This window comes from Cetorhinus maximus, chromosome 16 (genome assembly GCF_964194155.1).
Source record: "Cetorhinus maximus chromosome 16, sCetMax3.hap1.1, whole genome shotgun sequence".
NCBI classification, from domain to species: domain Eukaryota; kingdom Metazoa; phylum Chordata; class Chondrichthyes; order Lamniformes; family Cetorhinidae; genus Cetorhinus; species Cetorhinus maximus.
In genome coordinates, this window is record NC_135894.1 from 93140484 (window position 1) to 93166139 (window position 25656).

General features: G+C 43.5%; 2 protein-coding genes across 2 annotated transcripts in view; one reads left to right on the forward strand and one right to left on the reverse strand.

Moving 5' to 3' along the window:
• On the forward strand, positions 1-3564 carry atp5pf (ATP synthase peripheral stalk subunit F6). Its single transcript, XM_078560367.1, has 3 exons — positions 1-170; positions 2804-2928; positions 3441-3564. The coding sequence occupies exons 1-3, from the start codon at positions 1-3 to the stop codon at positions 3467-3469; spliced, it is 324 nt and encodes a 107-aa protein (XP_078416493.1). The 3' UTR covers positions 3470-3564.
• A 9231-nt stretch (positions 3565-12795) lies between these two features.
• jam2a (junctional adhesion molecule 2a) overlaps positions 12796-25656 on the reverse strand; it is a 65540-nt gene continuing 52679 nt past the window's right edge. The window contains exons 6-10 of the mRNA XM_078560479.1: positions 21704-21806; positions 20001-20108; positions 15916-15931; positions 14316-14358; positions 12796-12828 (exon numbers count right to left, since the gene is read on the reverse strand). Coding sequence (XP_078416605.1) covers positions 12796-12828; positions 14316-14358; positions 15916-15931; positions 20001-20108; positions 21704-21806 — 303 coding nt within the window. The remainder of the gene's footprint in view (positions 12829-14315; positions 14359-15915; positions 15932-20000; positions 20109-21703; positions 21807-25656) is intronic.

Consider the following 25656-nt stretch of genomic DNA (forward strand, 5'->3'; position numbering starts at 1 on the left):
ATGATCCTGCAACGCTTGTTCCAGTTTTCCACCATCCTGCGATCTTCCCTTTCTGTTGTGCTCCGGCGAAACATCGGGTTCACAGCGGTGGTGTTTAACAAGGCCAAGAGCCTCGACCCAGTCCAAAAACTCTTTCTAGATAAGATCCATGACTATGACACTAAGAGCAAGTAAGTGACCAAAAACAAAAAAAAAAAAAAAAAATTGCATTTACACAGTGTGTTTCATGACCGTGGCCATCCCAGAGCGCTTTACAGCCAATGAAGTGCTTTTGAAGTGCAGTCACTATTGGTATTGTAGAAAATGTAGCAGCTAATTTTTGCACGACTGCTCCTGCAAACAGCAATGTGATCATGACCAGATAATCTGTTTCTGCTGTGTAGCTTGAGGGATAAATACTGTCTAGGACACTGGATGGAACTACCCTTCGAAATGGTACCATGGGATCTTTTACACCCACCAGGGAGGACAGATGGGCCCTCAGTTTAGGCCTCTCGAAGTGGACATAAAGATCCCATCAAAATACTTGGAACTTGAACCCACCACCTCTGACTCAGAATGAGAGTACTACCAACTGAGCCACAGCTAACATTGCAAGTGCTGTTTAAATGCAGGTGCTTTGAGCGCTGTGAAGTCTGTCTCAGAAGGCGTTAGATAACAGGTGGGAACGGGAATGTTGCTTGTGTTTTTCTCTCCTAAGGAAGTACGTTGAGGTCGCTTGTAGTGCTCCTGCCGTCTAAGGGCAGGTTAGCTATTGCAACATAGTGCAGCAATGAGTTCACTCCCAAAGGATGATGCCAGGCACTTAAAACTTTCACTGTTTGAAGGTCTGCTTCTATAGTGTCCTGAAGATCTGTGCTCTTGTTTTTGTGAAGACAATGAGCTGTAGGCTGCACTTCCCATTTCTCCTCAGCCAGAGGATAGGGAGGAGCAAAACAACAAAGCAATAGGTTTTTTTAAAATTGAAACCCAGGTGAAAACACAAGACTACTAAGATAGCATCAAGGCTGAGAAGTAGGTGAGCAAAAGAGAAATTAAGAAGTGGTAAGGTAAGCTTAAATTTGGTCTCAAAGAGAACATTACTTTTTAGATTGGATTTAAGAAGAATGTGGTATACACACAATCCAATCCCCATATTCGATTAATAAGAACATAAGAACTAGGAGCAGGAGTAGGCAATTCAGCCCCTTGAGCCTGCCCTGCCATTCAATACGATCATGGCTGATCTCATTTCGGCCTCAACTCCAATTTCCTGCCCTCTCCCCATAACCTTTCAACCCATTATTAATCAAAAATCTGTCTATCCCCTATCCCCATGTCTCGGCATCCACTGCGCTCTGAGGTAGTGAATTCCACAGATTCACGACCCTTTGAGAAAAGTAATTCCCCCTCACCTCTGATTTAAATCTACCACCCCTTAGCCTAAAACTATGGCCTCTCATTCTAGAATGCCCCAGAAGGGGAAACATCTGCTCCACGTCTACTTTGTCTATTCCCTTTAGCATCTTATATACCTCAATTAGATCTCCTCTCATCCTTCTAAACTCTAGCGAGTATAGGCCTAAACTGCTCAATCTCTCCTCATAAGACCCAATTTTTCACTGTACAAGTGTCACGACTCACTGGGGATAGTGTGCTGCAATATCAAGTCCCACTGCTCCCTGAGCTGCTACAAGTGTGAACATTTTGATCAACCCACCTAACTGTTTAATTTAGTTTAACAGAATACAAGCTCTAGGTTTGTAAACTTAATAAGTAAATGTTTATTGAACAAATTGTCTTTAACCAGTGGCAAAAGAAAGAAATATGAACTGCTCATTTTTAGCTCTAATAACCTAAACTCTACCCCCTTTTAAATCCCTATACACACAGAAAAAAGACACATAAGATACACAAAAACGTGGATTTTAAGGGTGGGATAAACAGTTCAATAGCACCAATTCCGGAGTACAGGATTCGATGGGTTGATTTTGATTGATGTCTTCTAGATCCCTTTCAGTTCTTTGTTGATGACGCGAGGTGGTCTTCCCAGTACTTTCAGTCTTTAGTTCACTGGTTGAGCACTTGCTTTTCAATGTCTTTAATGGTGATTTTCCCCTTGATGAGGTTTCAGAGAGAGCAGGTTATAGAGATATGAGGAGAAAAAGCCAACTAACTATTATTGTAGAATTACTTGAATCTTTCACAGGAGAGAGAGGTTTTAGGTCTTTTTCCTTTCAGGCTAGGAGCTATTCTGCTGCACTGTTCTCACATAAACCCTGGTCACCTGGTCAGGAGCCAATTAAAACGTTCTTTCCAGGCAGTTCCCCATTAGACTGGACTCATCCTTGGCACCATCCTGTCTAGGCACACTCTGTTCCAGGGTGGCAGCATTATATATATCCCTCATTGTTCCAGTGGACATGTCTTTCAAACTGCAGCCATTGTAATTTTAATCCACAGTCCCACAAAAATAAGATATGTTCTTTACACAAGCTCATAAGCAATTTGAGGGAGGTAAGGCAATTCCCCCATTGAGAAGTTGTGGAACAGAATTAGTTCCAGTAGGAAACAGAACAAAGTGAGTCATGAGGAAGGTATATGAATAACATAAATAACAAATAATATGTATGAATGGGTAGGTGGAGTGGTTGGAGTTGAATGCATGCCAATACAGAGCCAGAGGTGCTGCTTTAATCTGATGTTTGATAGTGATACTGGCCGAATTGCTTTGGTTCTGAATAGGTTACAATGGCGGGTAAATGTGAAAGTGAGGTATTTGATGAACATCTAAAGTGTTTTCCTCCCTTCCCTATAAAAACAGGAAAGCGAGTGGTCCTGTTGATGCTGGTCCAGAATACCAGAAAAATATGGATGAGGAGATTGCCAAACTGCAACGGCTCTATGGGGGAGGAGACCTCAACAAATTCCCAGATTTTAAATTTGAGGGTAAGGTGTTCTGAAGGATGTAAACTGTAAGCGAAGCAATCCTGTAAAGAGGTAGCTTTGGGCGCCCTGGTGGGTTTGAGCCCTTTACTACAATTCCGGCAGGCAATGGAGGTTCCCACATGCAAATATTCAACAGTGCTGTGCAATGTGAAATTACACTGAGGCTTTGTAGAATATTTAACTTGCTAATGTAAGAGTGATGTACAGGTCGTGTGCTGGTGGGCCATTTCCAGATGGATTCTTAGTGGCCTCTGCAGTGTTGAACTGTCAGCATATGACCTGTGTAACTTGTCTTGACTTTAAACGCAGCTAGAGTGAAAATACATCTCTCTTCTGATGGTTCTGAGCAACACAGAGTAGGAGGGGAGGGGCTGGAAGGTCAGACTCCATTGAGGGCATGGGGTTTGGAACAATCATGCAGCGTATTAAAGATAAAAGCTTTAATTTAAAAAAAAAAAAAGCCCACGAGATAGGTTTTCCAATAAAATGTCTTTATTTCTTTTATTATTCAGAACCGAAATTTGATGAAGTCAGCAAGTGATTAGGATCTTCAGAAAGGAAGGGACTGTCTGTGCTTCGTTCACGTTTCCTGGGACTGTAAAGTTGTAATTTAATAAATTCCATTGGATTAAAGTACGTCTTTTTGTTGTGTTGATTGCATACCTGTGGACTGGATGGGTCTGTTCTATACGTGCACCCTACACAAGTGTCTGGATGAATCAGTCAGTTTGGCTACCCATCTGTCCCTGCCCACTCCCACAAGCTTCCTCGGGCTCTTGTTCAAATACTAACCTTTGTAGATATTGTTCAAGCTGCTTCCTCTCCTCTGGGTCAGCGTGAACATACACTCCTCTTCTCGCTTTACGATTTACTCACCGATGGCAGCAGTGACTTTGAAATCTGCACCCAAGTGCAAAACTTGGGAGGAGTTGGGAGATTATTTTTAAATGAGAAGCTGGATCCAATAAACTGAAGCAACCCATGAATTGGAGTAGGACAAACCATAGAGGGATCTGTTTCCCCTTCGCAGCATCTCAGCTGTGGAGGTATATCCACTCATGAGGCAACTTAAAGTCCAAATCCAAGTTCCGCATTGTTTGAACCTCATCTTGCTAATAGTAAAAGATCTTGGCATTCATCAATTAGGCAAGAAGGGTCGAACCTCCAACCCTATGAAAAGTAAATGAGACAAACAGAAATAAGTTTAAATGGGCCGGATTTTATCCATGCGGTCTAATGTGGATGCTTTCTCTCCAGCAGTAATGTGGAGCTTTTTACTGAGCCCTGTTTTTTTTTAAAAAGTACTTTAATAAAATTTTGCAATGGAGTTTAATACAGTGTTTATAAAGACCTTACGTGACTTTAATCTTTCATAACTTTAGATAGGTGTTAGCAAACTGTAAATGGTACATGATAGCATGAAGTTTTATTAAGTCTAGGAAGAGTTTCCTGCAGTCAGCATCATAGTTTGCACTGGAGTGCTGCTTTGGGAGTTCGGTGAGGAGGGAACGAGGTGATCCTTTGAGTACCATGAGTACAGTCGGGTAAGTATTTACTACTTTTATCACTTACAGTTTTTAAGGTCTTATTTTGTGGTTCATCGTTTGCAAGGGCTATATTCTGTAACAACGAGGAGCATGGAAGAAGGGCCCAAGAGTAATTGATATTATTTGATATTAAGTATCTTCCAAAAGGGATAAGTCATGGCAGGAGAGCTCAAAGGTGTGCTCCTCCTGCTCCATGTGGGAAGCCCGGAACATTTCCAGTGCCCGGGGTCAGCATGTGTGCAGGAAGTGTCTCCAGCTGCAGCTCCTGGAAGCCCGGGTTTTGGAGCTGAGCGGCAGCTGGGGACACTGGAGCATCCGCGAGGTGGAGCGTATCATGGATAGCACGTATAGAGAGGTGGTCACACCGCAGGCTGAGTCCACAGGCAGGAAAGGAATGGGTGATCACCAGGCAGAGAAAGAGGACTAGGCAGGCAGTGCAGGAATCTCCCGTGGCTGTTCCCCTGCAAAACAGATATACCGCTTTGGAAACTGTTGAGGGGAATGGCCTCTCGGGGGGAAAGTAGCAACAGCCAAATTCGTTGTGCCGCGGTTGGCTCTGCTGCACAGGGCAGGAGTAAAAAGTGTGGGAATGAAATAGTTATCGGGGATTCAATTGTTTAAGGGGGATAGGCATTTCTGTGGCTGCAAATGAGACTCCAGGATGGTATGTTGCCTCCCTGGTGCTAGGCTCAAGGATACCTCAGAGCAGCTACAGGACATTCTGAAGGGGGAGGGTGAACAGCCAGTGGTCGTGGTACACATTGGTACAAAAGACATAGGTTAAAAAAGGGATGAGGTGTTAAAAGCAGAATATAGGGAGTTAGGAAGTAAGTTGAGAAGTAGGACCTCAAAGGTAGTGATCTCAGGATTACTACCAGTGCCACGTGCTAGTCAGAGTAGAAATAGCAGGATATATCGGATGAATACGTGGCTGAAGAGATGGTGTGAGGGGGAGGGTTTCAGATTCCTGGGACATTGGGACCAGTTCTGGGGGAGGTGGGACCAGTACAAACTAGATGGGTTACACCTGAGCAGGACCAGGACTGATGCCCTAGGGGGAATATTTGCTAGAGTGGTTGGGGAGGGTTTAAACTAAAATGGCAGGGGGATGGGAACTAATGCAAGGAGTCAGAGGAGGGGGAAATCAAGGACAAGAACAAAAGACAGAAAGGGGAATAAGAAAAGTGATAGAGAAATCAAGGGCAAGAATCAAACGGCCTCAATGAAAAATGGTGGGAATGGAACAAGTAATGTTAAAACGACAAGCCTTAAGGCTTTGTGCCTTAGCGCAAGGAGCATTCGCAATAAAGTGGATGAATTAACCGTGCAAATAGATGTAAACAGGTATATAGTCGGGATTACGGAGACATGGCTGCAGGGTAACCAGGGATGGGAACTGAACATCCAGGGGTATTCAGTATTTAGGAAGGACAGACAAAAAGGAAAAGGCGATGGAGTTGCATTGCTGGTTAAAAAGGAAATTTAACGCAATAGCGCAGAAAGATATTAGCTCCGACGATGTGGAATCTGTATGGGTAGAGCTGAGAAACACTAAGGGGCAAAAAATGTTAGGCTTGTATATAGACCCCCAAACTGTATTGGTGATGTTGGGAATGGCATTAAATAGGAAATTAGAGACGCATGCAATAAAGGAACATCTGTAATTATGGGTGACTTTAATCTGCATATAGATTGGGCAAATCAGTAACAATACCGTAGAGGAGGAATTCCTGGAGTGTATATGGGATGGTTTTCTGGACCAATACGTTGAGGCCACCCTAGACTGGGTATTGTGTAATGAGAAAGGAATAATTAGCAATCTAGCTGTGTGAGGCCCCCTGGGGATGAGCGACCATAATATCTTAGAATTCTTCGTCAAGATGGAGAGTGACATAGTTGATTCTTCGACTAAGGTCCTGAATCTTAAAAGAAACTACGATGGTATGAGGCGCGAGTTGGCTATGATGGATTGGGAAACGTTACTTAAAGGGATGATGGTGGATAGGCAATGGCAAACGTTCAAAGAGCGCATGGGTGAACTGCAACAATTGTATATCCCTGTCTGGCGCAAAAGTAAAACAGGAAAGGTGTCCAAACCATGGCTTACAAGGGAACTTAGAGATAGTATTAGATCCAAGGAAGAGGCATACAAATTGGCTTAAAAAAATACAATAGACCTGGGGATTGGGAGCAGTTTAGAATTCTGCAGAGGAGGACCAAGGGATTGATTAAGAAGGGGAAAATAATGTACGAGAGTAAGCTTGCAGGAAACATAAAAGCTGACTGTAAAACTTTCTATAGGTATATGAAGAGAAAAAGATTGGTGAAGACAATGTAGGTCCCTTACAGTCAGAAACAGGGGAATTTATAATGGGGAACAAAGAAATGACTGACCAACTAAATACATACTTTGGCTCTGTCTTCACAAAGGGGGACACGTAACATACCAGAAATGTTGGGGAACACGGGGTTTAGTGAGAGGGAGGAACTGAAAGAAATCAGTATTAGTAGGGAAATGGTGCTGGAGAAATTGATGGCATTGAATGCTGATAAATCCCCAGGGCCTGATAATCTACATCCCAGAGTACTTAAGGAAGTGGCCCTAGAAATAGTGGATGCATTGGTGGTCATCTTACGAGATTCTATAGACTCTGGAACAATTCCTACAGGTTGGAGGGTAGCTAATGTAACCCCACTATTTAAAAAGGAAAGTAGAGAGAAAACTGAATTATTGACCAGTCAGCTTGACATCAGTAGTGGGGAAAATTCTAGAGTTCATTATAAAAGATTTAATAGCTGAACACTTGGAAAACAATGGCAGAATCGGACAGAGTCAGCATGGATTTAAGAAAGGGAAATCATGCTTGACAAATCTGCTGGAATTTTTTGAGGATGTAACTAGTGGAGTTGATGAGGGGGAGCCAGTGGATGTGGTTTATTTGGACTTTCAGAAGGCTTTCGACAAAGTCCCACTTAAGAGATTAGCGTGTAAAATTAAAGCGTATGGGATTGGGGGTATTGTATTGAGACGGATAGAAAACTGGTTGGCAGACAGGAAACAAAGAGTAGGAATAAACGGGTCTTTTTCTGAATGGCAGGCAGTGACTAGTAGGGTACCGCAGGGATCGGTGCTGGGACCCCAGCTATTCACAATATATATTAATGATTTAGATGAGGGAACTAAATGTAATATCTCCAAATTTGCAGATGACACAAAGCTGGGTGGGAGGGTGAGCTGTGAGGAGGATGCAGAGACGCTTCAGTGTGATTTGGACAATGAGTGAGTGGGCAAATGCATGGCAGATGCAATGTAATGTGGATAAATGTGAGGTTATCCACTTTGGTAGCAAAAACAGGAAGGCAGATTATTATCTGAATGGCTATAAATTGAGAGAGGGGAATGTGCAATGAGACCTGGGTGTCCTCGTACACCAGTCGCTGAAGGTAAGCATGCAGGTGCAGCAGGCGGTAAAGAAGGCAAATGGTATGTTGGCCTTCATAGCCAGAGGATTCGAGTACAGGAGCAGGGATGTCTTGCTGCAAATATACAGGGCCTTGGTGAGACCACACCTGAAATATTGTGTGCAGTTTTGGGCTCCTTACCTGAGGAAGGATGTTCTTGCTATAGAGGGAGTGCAGCGAAGGTTTACCAGACTGATTCCTGGGATGGCGGGACTGACATATGAGGAGAGATTGAGTCAGTTAGGATTATATTCGCTGGAGTTCAGAAGAATGAGGGGGCCACTTCCTTAAGTGCTGTAGAAATGTACAAAATTCTAACAGGACTAGACAGGGTAGATGTAGGATGTTCCCGAAGGTGGGGGAGTCCAGAACCAGGGGTCACAGTCTGAGGATATGGGATAGACCATTTAGGACTGAGATGAGGAGAAATTTCTTCACTCAGAGTGTGGTGAGCCTGTGGAATTTGCTACCACAGAAAGTAGTTGAGGCCAAAACATGGTACGTTTTCAAGATGGAGTTAGATATAGCTCTTGGGGCGACAAGGATCAAAGGATCTGGGGAGAAAGTGGGAGCAGGCTATTGAGTTGGATGATCAGCCATGATCACGATGAATGGCGGAGCAGGCTCGAAGGGCCGAATGGCCTACTCCTATTTTCTCTGTTTCTATATGTAATGTTTTTTTAATTTCATTCATATGCTGAACCTGACTGAAATGTTGAGTAGAAAAAAGTGAAGTGTTATGGCTAGCAGAATTGAAGTGTTTAACATTAAAATACTTGATGAATTATGTTTTTATATGCCATTTACAGCTTGCTGTTATATGTACACCCAATTGCACAAGAACGTTATAAACACCCTGTGGTGTGGATATACTGTTTATATAAATGAAAAATGCAATAGTAATTTTTTGATGACCATTTTGCAGAGCATTGGTTGATAGTGGGGGTGAATTTCTCCAAGGGTTCTCCCACTTCCAAGCTAAAACTTTGTGGAAACCCCAGGTAACTGGCAGATGAGTGGGAGAACTCCTGAGGAAATTCTTCTTCCAATAAAGACAGGTGTGCATTTATATAGAACAAAAACAGAATTACCTGGAAAAACTCAGCAGGTCTGGCAGCATCGGCGGAGAAGAAAAGAGTTGACGTTTCGAGTCCTCATGACCCTTCTGTGCATTTATATAGCACCTTTCAGGACATCTCAAATTGCTCCACCAGCCAAAGCAGTACCTTTGAAATGGTGTCATTGTTTTCATGTATTGAGAGATTTTGTTGCTGTTATTGAAGACAATAGTGTCTCAGTTCAAGATCCAAATGTTTAGTTGGTTATGGGTTGGGTCACCATTTTGTGATTCTTTCAGTGTAAAGTGATTCACTGGGTTGTGTGGTTAAAATACTGGCCTTGTAATTCAAGAAGCCGGACTAATAGTTAAATAATGAAATTGTACTGGGGGCAGTGGGAGGGTGGGGTCAAGAAGTTTCACACTAACAACTGAAATTTCCACATACTGTTTAATCAGTGTTAGAAAAAAAACAAAGTGTCAGTACAGGACATTGGGTTCAATGTTAACTTACTATCGACTCTGGTTATTAACAGTTAAAATTACAATTCTGTTTAAAAGTTAGTTTTTTAAACTTCTTATACACAGCAACAAAGCTTTTCTGCATCAATTCAAGTTATGTAACTCAAAGCAGCTTTTAAAAAAAAAGCATGTAAAAAGAGCTAGCATCAACAGAAAATGCTGGAAATACACAAATCTATCAGCATCTCAAAAGACTGGACAGATCACCTGAGCAAGCACTTATTGCAACTGCGTTCAAATTTTTCTGCAAATACTGATAAATTTCTTGGAAAATCCAACCAATATTGATATACTGTAGTGATTTCCCCCTGCAAATACTGATATATTCCTGGGTCCCATCGAGAAATATTTGTAAACAGTAGGGGTTCTCGCTGAAGCTACTGATTATATTCCTGGGCACCCTCATTGCTCAGGCTGATACACTCTCTTCAGGATCACTTGCAATATTTAAAAAATTCTTATGGTCTCCTGCAAATTCTGATCAAGTCACATGTATTTCTTTAACCCAATTTCCCGACAGACAGCATAAGCTATTATAGGAACAGGAGTAGGCCATTCAGCCCCTTGAGCCTGTTATGCCATTCAATCAGATCATGGATAATCTGTATCTCAACTCCATTTACCTGCCCTTTCTCAATATCCCTTGATATACCCAACAAAACCTGTGAATCTCACTCTTGAAAACTGCAATTGACCGAACATGGGAGCGATTTCCAGATTTCCACGAATACTTGTGTGGGAAAGTGCAATCTAGTTTCACTCCTGAATGGCCCAGTTCTAATTTCAAGATATCCCCTTATTCTTTTTTGCCCCCACCAGAGGAAATAGTTTCTCTCTATCGACCCTCCTGAATAACTTTCACCATTTTACAACACCTCGATTACCTACACCACAGGGACTGCAGCAGTTCAAGAAAGCAGCTCACCGCCACCTTCTCAGGGGCAATTAGGGATGGGCAATAAATGCTGGCCTAGCCAGTGATGCCCACATCCTGCAAATGATTAAGAAAAATCATCCCTCAATCATCTAAACTCAAGGGAATACAAACCACGTTTATGCAATTTCTCCTCAATTTAATCCTTACTGTATTTCTGGTGAATCCATGCTGTACCCCTTCCAAGTCCAATAAATGCTTCCTGAAGTGTGTGGCCCAAAATTGAACAAGTACATCAGATGGGGTCTGACCAAAGCCCTATAAAACTGAAGCATAGTTATTGAGCTAAAAGCTAACATTCCATTAGCTTTTTCTTTGAAACCTGTGCACTGGTTTTATGATTTTTCTGCATGGATGCACAATTCCCTTTGCTTCTCCTCAGCTCTTAGAGTTTCCGAGTACATTAAGAAAACTGGTTGACTTATCGTCCGCAGATTCAAGATTCAAAGTAGGTGACCTCACACTTCCCTGCCACGTCCCATTTAGTCTCTCTATGCAAAGGAAATCAGTGCCATTTTTGTAGAAGAATGTTCATTAGTACTCTGTGACAATATCTAGCAAGTAAATCAACAAATATTGGGAAAAATATAGATCTATAAGTCTTGGGACACTTTGCTCGCTGCTTGCACACCCTCAGATAGTCACTCATGGATCTCATGAGACCTGTTTTAGTGTTATAAATCTGGAGAACTTGGAATCATCTGCTCATAATGCTGTTGTCTCATTGTTGTGGCTCAGTGGGTAACATACTTGCCTATGAATCAGAAGGTTGTAGGTTCAAGTCCCATTCCAGAGTCGTGCACATAATCTAATATGACACTTCAGCGCAATACTGAGGGGGTGCTGCATTGTTGCAGCTGCTGTCTTTCAGATGAGACATTGAACCAAGGCCCCATCTGGTATATGTAAAAGGTTCCCATGGTGCTACTTTGAAAAAGTGTTTTTTCCATTGTCCTGGCTAATATTTATTCCTTAATTAACATCACTAAATCAAATCATGATGTCATTATATTGTAGGAGCTTGCTGTGCATAAATTGGCTGCCATGTTTTCTACATTACAACAGTGGCTACACTTCAAAAGTATGTCACTGCCTGTGGTGCACTTTGTGATGTTCTGAGGTTGTAAACGTAAGTCTGTCTTTTTTGGTGGACAATTCCTACAAACATCAGGATATCAGTAATTTGAGAAATATGCAAATTAATGGGGGCTACAGTTTTAAATAAATATCAGCACCGATAGGTTCAAGGTGCCTGGGTTTTAAGAGCTGGATTGCAAAGGGTCACAGATAACCCTGCTTATAGGACTGAATAAAATGAGTAGATGCAACATGACGAAAGGAAAGGACTTGAATTTATATAGCACCTTTCATGACCTCAGGACATTTGAGAGCACTTTACAGTCAATGAAGTACTTTTGAAGTGTAGCCGCTGTTATAAATGTAGGAAACACGGCAGCCAATTTGTGTGCGGCAAGCTCCCATGAACAGCAATGTACTGAATGACCACCCACTGCAATCTCTTGTCAGTGATGTATGCCGGATAAATGTTGGCCAGGACACTGGAAGAATTCCCTGTCCAGATTCTGTTGGGTAACAGTTAAGTCAGAATGCCTGACTCTTTCCAAATTTCCAGCATTTGCTGTTCTTTTCCCTCTTTCAAAAAAAAACCTAATTTAATAGAAATGTGCCAAGACCCTGTTAAATGGACCTTTGGACCTACGGGACTTGCCTTTTTTTAAAATGAGTGGTGGTTTATGTGCATGGACATGAGCCAATACTACCTTCAAGTGTCACGCGTAGGACATTGTTTTCAGTCAGAGGATTCAAAGTTATTTTGAGTATAGGGCATTGGGGTAAATCTTGGCTTTATGCAATACTGTAAAAGAGATGATGGTGATAGAGTTGGCAGTCCATTTCACACCTCTCTCCATTTTTCCATTAAAGACAACTGTAGAGATGTACAACAAGTTTATGACTTGCTGTCAACACCCTGTATCCATGAAGCGGCTTAAACATAGTAAAACGATGCAAGATGCTTCACAGGAGCACTATCAGATGATGGTAGACACAGCCATATAGGGAGATATTACTGCTTACAGAGGAAAGTTGAAGGAGTGTCTTGAAAGAGGCGAGGACTAGGGAGGGAATTCCAAAGCTTAGGGCCTAGGCAACTGAGGGTCCTGTGACCAATGGTGAGGTGAAGGAAATCAGGGATGCGCAAGAGGCCAGAATTGGAGGAACAAAGTCAAGATCTACCCCACTGTCCTAAATACAAGCTGAACATTCTGTATGGATATGAATAGTGGTTTGGAATTCTTCACAGATGTACTGTCCTTCCCTCTACTTCAGATAACAAAAGATTTGGTATGTTTGAAATCCTGCAATAATAAAGAGAAAAAGAAAATCAGAGAAACAAATATAGACTTTACAGGATATATTATATATAATTACATATAAGAAAGAATAGTATTTGGAATAATAAAAGATAGCAAAAGAACCAGTCACTCATGCTGGTTTCTTCTGACCAGGAGCTGGAAGTTTGGAGTACTTCCCAATTTGTAAACTCTCCTCACTGACAGCTGGCTGACCTCAGGGTGTGCTTACTTCGAGCCACTAGAAGGACAGGGTGAGGGCAACATGAAACTCCTCCAAACAGAGAAAACTGCAAGGTTATACGTTGTGTTATTACGGATCCTGTCATATCAGTCTGTCTAACTGCAAGTTTGGTGTTTATTACAAGGAATAGCAGGCTCTCTCCCACTCTCCCATCAGTTGCCATCTCCCCTGATTCCCTGAGAGACCAAAAATCTATCTATCCCAGCCTTAAGTGTATTTAACAATGGAGCATCCACAACCCTCTGGGGTAGAGATTTCCAAAGATTCACAACTCTTTGAGTGAAGTAATTTCTCCTCATCCCAGTCCTAAATCATCAACCCCTTATCTGGAATCTGCACTGCCATCTATTAGACTCCCTGACCAATGGAAATAATTTCTCAGCGTCCACCCAGTCGAGCCCCAGGTTTCACCGAGATCGCCTCTCATTCTTCTAAACTCCAGAGAACATAAGCCCAATTTACTCAGCCTCTCATCATAGTACAACCCCTTCATCTCAGGGACAAATTTAGTGAACCTTCGCTGTATCCTCCAATGCAAGTATATTCTTTCTTAACTGTGGGGGCCAAAACTGCACACACTACTCCAGATGTGGTCTCACAAATCCTGAACAACTGCACCAAGATGTCTTTATTCCTGTACTCCAATTCCCTGGCAATAAAGACCAACATGTCATTTGCTTTCCTAATTGTTTGCTGCACCTGCATGCTAAGTTTTTGTATTCCTTGTACAAGCACGCCCAAGTCTCTTTGAACATCAATGTTTACTTACAAGTTTCTCATCTTTTAGAAACATTCTGCTTTTTTATTCTTATGACAAAAGTGAATAACTTCACGTTTCCCAACATTATACTCCAACTGCCATCTTGTGGCCCATTCACCTAAACCTGTTCTCTTTGCAGTCTCTGTGTCCTCCCCACTGCTTACCTTTCCACCTTGCTTGGTATCATCAGCAAACTTAGATATGCTACTCTCTGTCTCTTCTTCTAAGACATTAATATAGATTGTAAATAGCTGAGGCCCCAGCACTGACCCTTGCGGCACTCCGCTATTCACTGCCTGCCAGCATGAAAAATGCCCACTCTCTGTTTTCTATCTGTAACCAATCCTCTATCCATGCCAATATATGCCCTCAGCTCCATGAGGCCTTATCTTGCCTATTAACCTTAAGTGCGGCACCTTATTGAATGCCTTTTGGAACCCACAAATCCTCCAGTACAAATATCCACACATCATGTTATTTCAAACTTACTTCATTAACTGGAGAGACAGTCTTGTGCTCGGTGTCTTTTCCCCTGTGGAAACAGAAACAGTTAAGTTCAGTATAATCAGAGGGGGAGAAATAGTCAGCAGGTGAATTCTTGGGGGAGGAATGAGGAAAGCCAACGGTAAAGAAGAAATAACAAACTTACATTTATATAACACCTTTCACCTACTCAGGATGTCCCAAAGCATTGTACAGCCAGTGAAACACTTTTGAAGTGTAGTGACTGTTGTAATGTAGGAAACGTGGCAGCCAATTTGCAAACAGGGAATTCCCACAAGAGTAAAGTAATAATGACCACGTCACCTGTTTATCAGAAATGTTGGCTGAGGGAGAAATATTGTCCAGGATGCCAGAGAGAGCTCGCAGATGGCCCTTCTTGGAAATGTGATCTTTTACTTTAACAAAATGTGTAAACGTATTGTTTCCAGGACAGACATTGTGAGCGCAATGTACCATATCTAGATGGGGTGGGGGTAGATGTTCTTTCCCTGACCTTCCCTTTGTGAAAATGGAGGAAAAAAAGAGAGAGAATGAAACTGCATTTATATATTACTTATTACCTTCTCAGGATGTCTGAAAATAGCAATGAAGTAATCTGGTACAATGTGACTACGTCTGTGGCTTGCAACCTTGGGTGTAAGGCTCTGACTTCCCTTCGCTGGCCCGTTTGTTGCATTGCTCAGTCCCTTTAAGATTGCCCCTTGACTGCACATCTTAAAAGGACCACTGCTTTTTGATGGCCGGTTTGTCCTGTGTAGCACATTTCCAATTGCTGTGCGGTCATACCTGTGCAGTTTAGAGGGTGTGTTGGTCCAGGGAATCTCATTATAGCAGCTGGCTATTGAAGTAGATGAAGCTTCCTTTCAGCTATATTATGGGTCAGTGATATAACTTACCCAGACTTCGTAAAGTGTCAGCGTTTGATTTGCCTCTTCCTCCCTTGCCTTACTCTTCACAAGTCACTGATCAATATTGCAGCAGGTTTTCACTGTACTTTAACACACACCTATTGTCTTTGGATGCTCCTCTATGACAAATGTAATGAAAACCATAGGAGGACGCACCAGAGATGGAACAATAGGACAGCAGATTTCCTTCCATTAGTGAACCACATGAGTTTTTATGACAATAGTTTCATGGTCATCATTACTGAAACTAGCTTTAGGTTCCAGATTTGACTTTTTATTAATTGAATTTAAATTCTACCAGCTGCCATGGTGGGATTTGAACCCATATCCCCAGAGCATTAGCTTGGTAGCAGAGGGTGCCTGATGCCCCTACAATTGTACCCATGAAACAGACAATAACACATTTTTATAATGCCTTTAACACAGTAAAATGGCCCAAGGTGCTTCACAGGAGTAGTTATCAAACCAAATTTAACAATGAGCCACATAAGGAGATGTTAGGACAGGTGGACAAAATCTTAGTCAAAGAGGTAGGTTTTAAGGAGTGTCCTAATGGAGGAAAGAGAGGTGGAGAGGCAGGGAGGCTTAGGACCTAGACAGCCGAAGGCATGGCGACTAATGGTGGCGATGTTAGCTTCTGGAGAGGAGATGGGAGAAGGGAAAACACGGTTACTTACTTAGATGATCTTGAATCTGTGAAAAGAAAAAGGAACTAGAATTAATATTTAACAATCGCAAACAACATTACGAATGGGAAACATGTCTGTACTTCAAGATACAATAGAAATAAAGCAAACATTTGAAATAAATGCAAAGAGGAGGAATGCTTTCACATAGGATTACACAGGATATACGCCACAGAAACAGGCCATTCGGCCCAACCAGTCCATGCCGGTGTTTATGCTCCACCCGAGCCTCCTCCCATGTTTCCTCATCTAAATCTAGCATCGTAACCCTCTATTCCCTTCTCCCTCATAAGCTTGTCTAATTTCCCCTTAAATGTATCTATACTATTCACTTCAACACTCCCTGTGGTAGCGAGTTCCACATTCTCCACTGGTGCAGTCATACCGAGCACAAAGGAAGATGGTTGTGGTTGATGGAGGTCAATCATCTCAGCTCCAGGAGTTCCTCAGGGTAGTGTCCTCAGCCTTCCTTCCATCATAAGGTAAGAAGTGGGGATGTTCGCTGATGATTCAGCACCATTTGCGACTCCTCAGATACTGAAGCAGTCCATGTCCAAATGCAGCAAGACCTAAACAATATCCAGGCTTGGGCTGACAAGTGGCAAGTAACATATGTGCCACACAAGTGTCAGGCAATGACCATCTCCAACAAGAGAGAATCCAACCATCGCCCCTTGATGTTCAATGGCATTACCATCACTGAATCCCCCACTATCAATATCCTGAGGGTTACCATTGACCAGAAGCTGAACTGGATGAGCCATATAAATACTATGGCTACAAAAGCAGGTCAGAGGCTGGGAATCGTGCAACGAGAAACCCACCTCCTGACTCCCTAAAGCCTGTCCACCATCTACAAGGCACAAGTCAAGAGTGTGATGGAATACTCCCCACTTGCCTGGATGAGTGCAGCTCCCACAACACTCAACAAGCTTGACACCATCCAGGACAAAGCAGTCCGCTTGATTGGCACCCCATCCACAAACATTCACTCCCTCCACCACCGACGCACAGTAGCAGCAGTGTGTACCATCTACGAGATGCACTGCAGGAATTCACCAAGGTTTCTTCGGCAGCACCTTCCAAACCCACAACCACTGCCATCTGGAAGAACAAGGGCAGCAGACACGTGGGAACACTATCACCTGGAAGTTCCCTTCCAAGCCACTCACCATCCTGACCTGGAAATATATCGCCGTCCCTTCACTGTTGCTGGGTCAAAATCCTGGAACTCCCTCCCTAACAGCACTGTGGATGTACCTATACCACATGGACTGCAGAAGTTTAAGAAGGCAGCTCACCACCACCTTCTCAAGGGCAACTAGGGATGACCAATAAATGCTGGCCCAGCCAACAAAGCCCACATCCCATGAATGAATAATAATAAAAAATTCTCATCACTCATGAGTAAAGAAGTTTCTTCTAAATTCCCTATTGGTTTTTTGGTGACTATCTTATATTGATGGCCTATAGTTATGCTTTTCTCCATAAGAAAAAACATTCTCTCTGTATCCACTCTATCAAAACCTTTCATAATTTTAAAGATCACTATTAGGTGACCCCTCAGCCATTTTTTTTTCAAGAGAAGAGACCCATTTTCTTTACATGCAAAAACATACCCTTTCCTGATATATATACCCACACATTTCTGGTGTATCCTTGTAAATCTTTTCTGCACTCTCTGCAGTGGTTCTGTATCCTTTTTATATGATGACCAGTACTGCATACACTAAGTGTGGTCTAACCAAGGTTCAATACAGCTTTGGCATAACTTCCCTGCTTTCCAATTCTAGTGCTTGGTTTTTTTTGATGACCCTGTTTACCTGTGGTGCAACTTTTAGCGACTGATGTACTTGGATTCTGTGATTCCTTTGATCCCCTGCCCCGCCTAGAATTGCACCTTCCAAGAAAAAGTAACCTCCCTATTCTTCCTACCAAAATATACTACCTCACATTATCTGTGTTGAACTTCATTTCCCAATTTATTTTGTTATTCATTTACGGGATGTGGGCATCGCAGGCTGGGCCAGCAATTATTGCCCTTGCAAAAGTGGTGGTGAGCTGCCTTCTTGAACCGCTGCAGTCCATGTGGTGTAGGCACACCCATAGTGCTGATAGGGAGGGAGTTTCAAGATTTTGACCCAGCGACGTTGAAGGAACGGCAATATATTTCCAAGGCAGGGAGTGGGGAGTGGCTTGGAGGGGAAAGTCCAGGTAGTGATGTTCCCATCTATCTGCTGCCCTTGTCCTTCGAGATGGCAGCAGTTGCGGGTTTGGATGGTGCTGCTTAAGGAGCCTTGATGAGTTTCTGAAGTGCATCTTATAGATGATACACACTGCTGCCAGTGTGTGTCGGTGGTGGAGGGAGTGAATGTTTGTGGATGTGGTGCCAATCAAGCAGGCTGCTTTGTCCTGGATGGTGTCAAGCTTCTTGAGTGTTGTAGGAGCTGCACTCATCCAGGCAAGCAGAGAGTATTCCATCACACTCCTGACTTGTGCCTTCTAGATTTTGGTGGACAGGCTTTGCGAAGTCAGGAGGTGAGTAACTCACCACAGGATTCCTTGCTTCTGACCTGCACTTGTAGCCACAGTATTTATATGGCTAGTCCAATTCAGTTTCTGGTCAACGGTAACACCCAGGATGTTGATAGTGGGGGATTCAGTGATAGTAATGCTAATGAATGTCAAGGGGCGATGGTTAGGTTTTGTCTTGTTGGAGATGGTCATTGCCTGACACTTGTGTGGCGCAAATGTTACTTGCCATTTGTCAGCCCAAGCCTCAATATTGTCTAGGTCTTACTGCATTTGGACATGGATTGCTTCAGTGCCTGAGGAGTTGCGAATGGTGCTGACCATTGTGCAATCATCAGCGAACATCCCCACTTCTGACCTTACGATGGGAGGAAGGTCATTGATGAAGCAGCTAAAGATGGTTGGGCCTAGGACACTACCCTGAGGAACCCCTGCAGTGATGTCCTAGGACTTAGGTGTTTGATCTCAAACAACCACAACCATCTTCCTTTGTGTTAGGTATGACTCCAACCAGCGGGGAGTTTTCCCAGATTCCCATTGACTCCAGTTTTGCTAGGGCTCCTTGATGCCACACTCGGTCAAATGCTGCCTAGATGTCAAGGGCAGTCACTCTCACCTCACCTCTGGAGTTCAGCTCTTTTGTCCATGTTTGAACCAAGGCTGTAATGAGGTCAGAAGCTGAGTGACCCTAGCAGAACCCAAAATGAGCTTCAGTGAGCAATTATTTGCCCATTCTGCAAGTTTATTAATGCTCTCCTATAACTTGTTGCAGTTCTCCTCAGTATTGACTAACCCTTTCAATTTGGTGCCATCCATAAATTTAGAAATGCAAGTTATGAACAGCAGTGGTTCCAGCACCGGCCCTTGTGAAACACCACTTCCTAACTTCTGCCACTCAGAATAACTACCCTTTACTCTCTACTTTCTGTCTTGAAGCCAGTTAACAATCCATTCTGCTACTTGTCCCCTGACTCTACATTCTCTGACCTTATTCATTAGTCTATTATAGGGCACCCTATAGAAGGCCTTTTAAAAGTTCAGATAAATTACATCTACTGCATTACCACTGTCTATTCTCTCTATTAGCTCCTCTAAAAATTCAATTAGGTTCATCAAGGAAGATTTTCCCTTTTGAAATCCATGCTGACTATTCATTATCATATTTTTTGTTTCTAGAGAGGATGTAAATACGATGTAAATAGAAAAAACCATCACAATGTGTAACAAAGTTCATTTAACCAGCTTTCTGCATCAAATACTTCCTCTTTCTCTGCCCCATCTCAATTCTTTCCCCCTTCTCTCTAGCTGGCAGTGTAATTCTATGGACTTCATTAGTCTTGCCCCACTGGTCGTTCTCCTGGTGTAAGCCTGGAGAGTTGGCATTACCTGGCTACTTGACTTTGGAAGATATCGCTGCCCAGCCCATTCGCATCGGAGCTCCACAGGTGTGCAGCTCACTCAAGCTGGTCCCTTGCTTGCAGGACATAAATTATATCCTAACAATCCTCTACAGACACTGACCCAGGAAACAAGACATTACTCACTCCCTAAGTAACCCTTTCTGTGGGCGTAGTACATTCCGAGCCCGCACAGCGACAGCACCAAGGCGATGATTACTACGGTGATGACGACTGCACCGACGTCAAGATCGTCTGTGAACAAGTGTGGAGGGTGAGTTTGAATCAGACAATCTCATTCAACGGACAATATGAAGAAAAGAATGGAAGAACTTGCATTGATATAGCGACTTTCACACCCTCAGGATGCCCCAAAGTGTCTTACAGAAGTTACTTGAACTGGTGTTTGGAACTTATAACCAATCACTTAACTCTATGAATGCTCTTTTGTTAGAAGAAAGGTGGCTACATTTATTATAAAGTATAAAAGCATTCAAAAACAAAAACACGTATTTATTAGTGCTTTACACCTCCAATGCTTTAAAACTTTACACGTCGCTTTTGTGGTTTTGTCGTTGTGATAACATAGGAAACCAATTTGTGCAAAGCAAGGTTCAGCAAACAGCAACGTGATATTATCCAGATAATCTGATTCTTTTTTATATTGACGTTGGTTGAGGGGAAAATGTTGGCGGAACCCCCCTCCTCATCTTCGAAGCAGTGCTACAGGATCTTAAATATCCACCTGAGAGGGCAGATGGGGCCTTGGTATAATACCTCATCCAAAAGACAGCTGCTCTGAGAATGCAGCACTCCCTCTGTACTTCACTAGAGTGTCAGCCTAACTTTCCATCTCTCGGGTGGCTTAAACAAACAACGTTCTGACTTGAAAGCCAGTGTTCTGTCCACTGAGCTGTCACACAGCTAACAGTTATGTACTAAGGTGAGGCTTGCAATAAATAGATATTTGTACATTTATGAAGGTTTACCGATACGGTGAATAGGGAAAGCTATTTTCCCTGATTGGGGAGCCAGTGACCAGGAGTCATCATTGTTGTTAAAAGAGTGGGCAGAGAAATTAGGAGAGCGTTCTTTACATAGCAGACTGTTGGTGCATGGAGTGCTTTGGCACAGAGCTTGGCTAAGGCAGAGACCACTGTATCTTTCAAGGGAAATCAATGAAGCAGAGGAAGATGTGAGGCTATGAGGAGACAGTAAGAGAGCAGATTATTTGTAAAGCCAACATAGACACCCATAGGCTTAGTGACCTCCTCCTCCTCTGCCGCAAACCTCCAAATTCTCTCTCTGTTCTTGACTGCTTTCGCTGATCGTAGTTGGGGAGATTGTGGGGAAGTCCAGGGGGGTCAAAAATATAAGATAATTACTGATAAATCTAAGAGGGGGTTCAGGAGGAAAAACCAGAGAGTGGTGAGAATGTAGAACTTATTGCCACATGGGAGTAGTAGCCTGGAGGCATTTAAAGGGGAATCGAGATAAACACATGACGGAGAAAAAGATAGAAGGATATGCTGATAGGATTAGTTGAAGTAAGGTGTGAGGAGGCTTGTGTGGAGCATAAACACGCACATATCAGTCAGGCCCAATGGCCTGCTTCTGTGCTGTCAATTTTATGTAATTTCTGATTTAGATGCAAGAATGCTTCTTACTGAGCCAAGTTGACAAGACAAGAATACAAAAGATGGAAGACCAACAAAGTATAATTTCAGTCCATTAAAAAAAAATCTTTAGTCAGGCTGCATTTATGACAAAGAACTACATTCTTTTTTTTAAACACGTAGTAGAAGACAAAGGGAGATGTGTGATTCAGGTACAAAAGCGACAGCACTTACTGATTTGCATGAACTGAACAGAACATTTCTTTGGGCCACCAGCTTTGTTTTTCGCTTCACAGTAGTATGCTCCACTGTTGGTCTTTCTGACAGGGTTAAATGTCTGTCAAAGCAAAAAAAAAGGATTACACAGGCACGGAATAAAGAAGATAAAAGCCAAATACTGCGGATGCTGGAAATCTGAAACAAAAACAAAAAAATGCTGGAAAAATTCACCAGGTCTGGCAGCGTCTGTGGAGAGAGAAGTTGAGTTAACGTTTCGAGTCCGTATGACTCTTCTTCAGAGCTAAAGAGAAGTAGGAATGTGATGATGGATTTTATACTGTTTAAGAGGGGGCAGTGCAGGTGGGACAAAACAGAAGGTCAGTGATAGGTGGGAGCTAAGGGGAAATTTGACAAAGATGTCATGGATACAGGACAAAGGGAATGTTAATGGTAGTGGTAAAGACTAAAGAAGGTGCCGATAGTGGCATAAAGGTAAGATAGCAGAATGTGTTAATAACAGAACAAGGGTCACCGCTCTGTGAAAGAACAACATAAAAACAGGTGACAGATTATCCAAGGGGCGCGGGGGTGGGGTGGTGGGGAGGGGGGTGGGGAGGTGGTGGGGGGGTAGTGGGGTGGGTGGTGGTGGGGGCAGTGAGGTTTGGGGGAATTGGATAAAAAAGGTTAAAATAAAATGAAGCAAATAAATAAATAATTAAATAATTGGATTTAAAAACAGATAAAGCTGGAGGAGAGAGTTCTTGGCCTGAAGTTGTTGAACTCAATGTTAAGTCCGGAAGGCTGTAAAGTGCCTAATCGGAAGATGAGGTGCTGTTCCTCCAGTTTGCGTTGGGCTTTACTGGAACATTGCAGCAGGCCAAGGACAGACAAGTGGGCAGGAGAGCAGGGTGGTGTGTTGAAATGGCAAGCGACAGGGAGGTTTGGGTCACGCTTGCGGACTGAGTGAAGGTCAGTGGATACATCAGTCAAGGTACTAGCATGGATAGAAGATTGGCTGTCTGGCAGGAGGCAGAGAGTGGGGACAAGGGGGTCCTTCTCAGGATGGCGGCCGGTGACTAGTGGAGTTCCGCAGGGGTCAGTGTTCGGACCACAACTTTTCACTTTATACATTAATGATCTAGATGAAGGAACTGAGGGCATCCTGGCTAAGTTTGCAGACGATACAAAGATAGGTGGAGGTACAGGTAGTATTGAGGAGGCGGGGAAGCTGCAGAAGGATTTAGACAGGTTAGGAGAATGGGCAAAGAAGTGGCAGATGGAATACAACGTAGGGAAGTGTGAGGTCATGCACTTTGGTAGGAAGAATAGAGGCATAGACTATTTTCTAAATGGGGAGAGAATTCAGAAATCTGGAGTGCAAAGGGACTTGGGAGTCCTAGTCCAGGATTCTCTTAAGGTTAACTTGCAGGTTGAGTCGGTAGTTAGGAAGGCAAATGCAAGGTTGGCATTTATTTCGAGAGGACTAGAATATAAAAGCAGGGATGTGCTGCTGAGGCTTTATAAGGCTCTGGTCAGACCACATTTAGAATATTGTGAGCAATTTTGGGCCCCGTATCTCAGGAAGGATGTGCTGGCCCTGGAGAGGGTCCAGAGGAGGTTCACGAGAACGATCCTAGGAATATTTAAGACCGAGATAGATAGGTTCTTGACTGGTAAGGGGATCAAAGGTTACGGGGAGAAGGCAGGAGAATGGGGTTGAGAAACTTATCAGCCTTGATTGAATGGCGGAGCAGACCCGATGGGCCGAATGGCCTAATTTCTGCTCCTATGTCTTATGGTCTTATAGTCTGTGTTTAGCCTGGTGTAGAAGAGACTGCATTGGGAGCAGCAAATACAGTAGACCAAACTGAAGGAGGTACAAGTGAAGCGCTGCTTCATCTGAAAGGTAGACTTGGAAAGGGTGTTTCCTCTTGTGGGCGAGTCCAGCACTAGGGGGCACTGTTTTAAAATTAGGGGTCCCCCTTTAGGACAGAGATGAGGAGAAATTTTCAGAGGGTTGTGCGACTTTGGAACTCTCTGCCTCAGAAGGCAGCGGAAGTGGGGTCATTGAATATTTTTAAGGCAGGGGTAGATGGATTCTTGTTAGGCGAGGGAACCAACGGTTATCAGGGCTAGATGGGAATGTGGAACTCGAAACATCATTATTGAATGGCAGAGCAGGCTCGAGGGGCCAGACAGCCTCTTCTTCTGCTCCTATTTCGTATTTTCGTATCAACGTGCGACGAATGAACAGGCCTCCTGCATTTCTGTGGATACATCAGCCTGTGACTCAGCCTCTCACTGTATCCATGGGTATATTAACTTGTGACTCAGCTTTGCTGTCACCCCCCCCAGAGAGGCCAACTCCTGTGAACTGATCACGAGAGATACAATTTTTCAGCCAAAGTCAGGCTCACACCCACCATCTAGCAGGACGGCAATGAAACCTTTTGATTTTTCTGCTGTTTGGGCTAGGGACCTGGGTCAGGTTGGAATCTGGAATTGGAGTGCCAGCACTGCCCCTTTTCCTCATCCCTCAGGCGTTAGAGAAGCCTTGGAGAGTCGGCTTAATTCTTTGGCCTGATTTTCAAATTCCTGCCTGTTCCGTCTAACCCTCTGACACCAAAGATTCTTACTGCTTTTCACTCTTCACTATTGATGGTTCCTCATTTAGTCACCACAGTCCTGCCTTTTCTCAACTCAGTTCTCTCTACACAATCTTTTTTTTTTAAACAAAAGACTCCCTAAAACACTTTTCTTCTGTTCTGCTTTTCCATTCCCTAATCGACTCTTTATTTTAAAACTTTCCTCCCACTGTTTTTCACTCTCCAATGTAAAGCACTTTGAAGGGTATCCCTGCATTAGGAATACGGTAGAATTACCAATTGTTGTGTATTGGTACGAAAGGGCAGAATCTAATGGGCTGGCAGGGTTTCCTGCTGCCACCCAAAGTGTCGGTGGAGAACGCAGCCACAGCTGCACCTCAGGGAGGGGGTGATGGTAAGGACGGGTGGGGATATAGCATCTCGGGGATCAGCAGATGTTGGGGAGGGAGAGGTGCCCGATTTGGAATGGGGGCCATTGAAGGAACACACCCCACCTGCTCCACCTTTCCCGCCCGAGGCCCACGCAGGGTGATCTGCTGGGCTTCACGCCCATGCACCACCCACAACTTCTGCACCACCCACAACTCCCGCCCCCTGCTCCCAAACTCTTCCTGCCGGCCTCAAAACCGAGGCAGGGCGGGAAGCGCCCCTTAAATTGGCCACTAAAAGGGCCTCAACTAGGGCAAGGGAGGGTAGGCCACCATAGGCCTCACTTGCCCCCCGCTTGTAATATTGTAATTAGGTGGGGGTGGGTGACATGGCGGTGACGGGGGAGACCACATCTTATGGGACTCCCCACAAACCCGACGGCACGGCCTGTTAAATTTTGCCCAAGAAGTAGTGAAAATGCCCTGTTCACTCAGTACCTGTTATTCAACACTGTCCATTTGTCATATTAAATTATTACAAATGGAAATAACGATCAAAACTGATCGTTGAAACTGATAATTGAAATCTCTCCATTTTATGTGTGGCGAGTGTATACATGGTGATATCCAAGGTATTGGAACTGCGTGCGACAGGCTGGTAGTAGAGGTCTTTGTACGTTTGTGGTAACTTAACTGACTCCAGCATATTTTGACTAACTCATATTCGGAGGTGATACTAGTTACTCCCTTGTCGACACATGTGTTTGTGATGCATTAAAATGCAATAAGCTGGAACATGTGGGTTAGGTTTCTTCCTATAAGGAGGCAACTCTTTTAGCCCATGTTAACTGGAGGGCAGATCTTCCTGCTTTCCCATGGGTGTGCTAGTGAGTGACTCACCTGTAACCTTCTCCGTTTATATATCGGCTTATAAGATAAGGTGGCGTCGTGGTATTGTCACTGGACTGGTATTCCAGAGACCCCAGGTAATGCT

What these genes read in the sequence shown, in the direction of transcription:
- atp5pf (XM_078560367.1), top strand. Translation starts at nt 1, where the DNA reads ATGATCCTGCAACGCTTGTTCCAGTTTTCCACCATCCTGCGATCTTCC. An exon ending in GACTATGACACTAAGAGCAA is followed by an intron (nt 171 to 2,803) that starts GTAAGTGACCAA and finishes CTATAAAAACAG; the next exon opens with GAAAGCGAGTGGTCCTGTTG. An exon ending in CCCAGATTTTAAATTTGAGG is followed by an intron (nt 2,929 to 3,440) that starts GTAAGGTGTTCT and finishes TTTATTATTCAG; the next exon opens with AACCGAAATTTGATGAAGTC.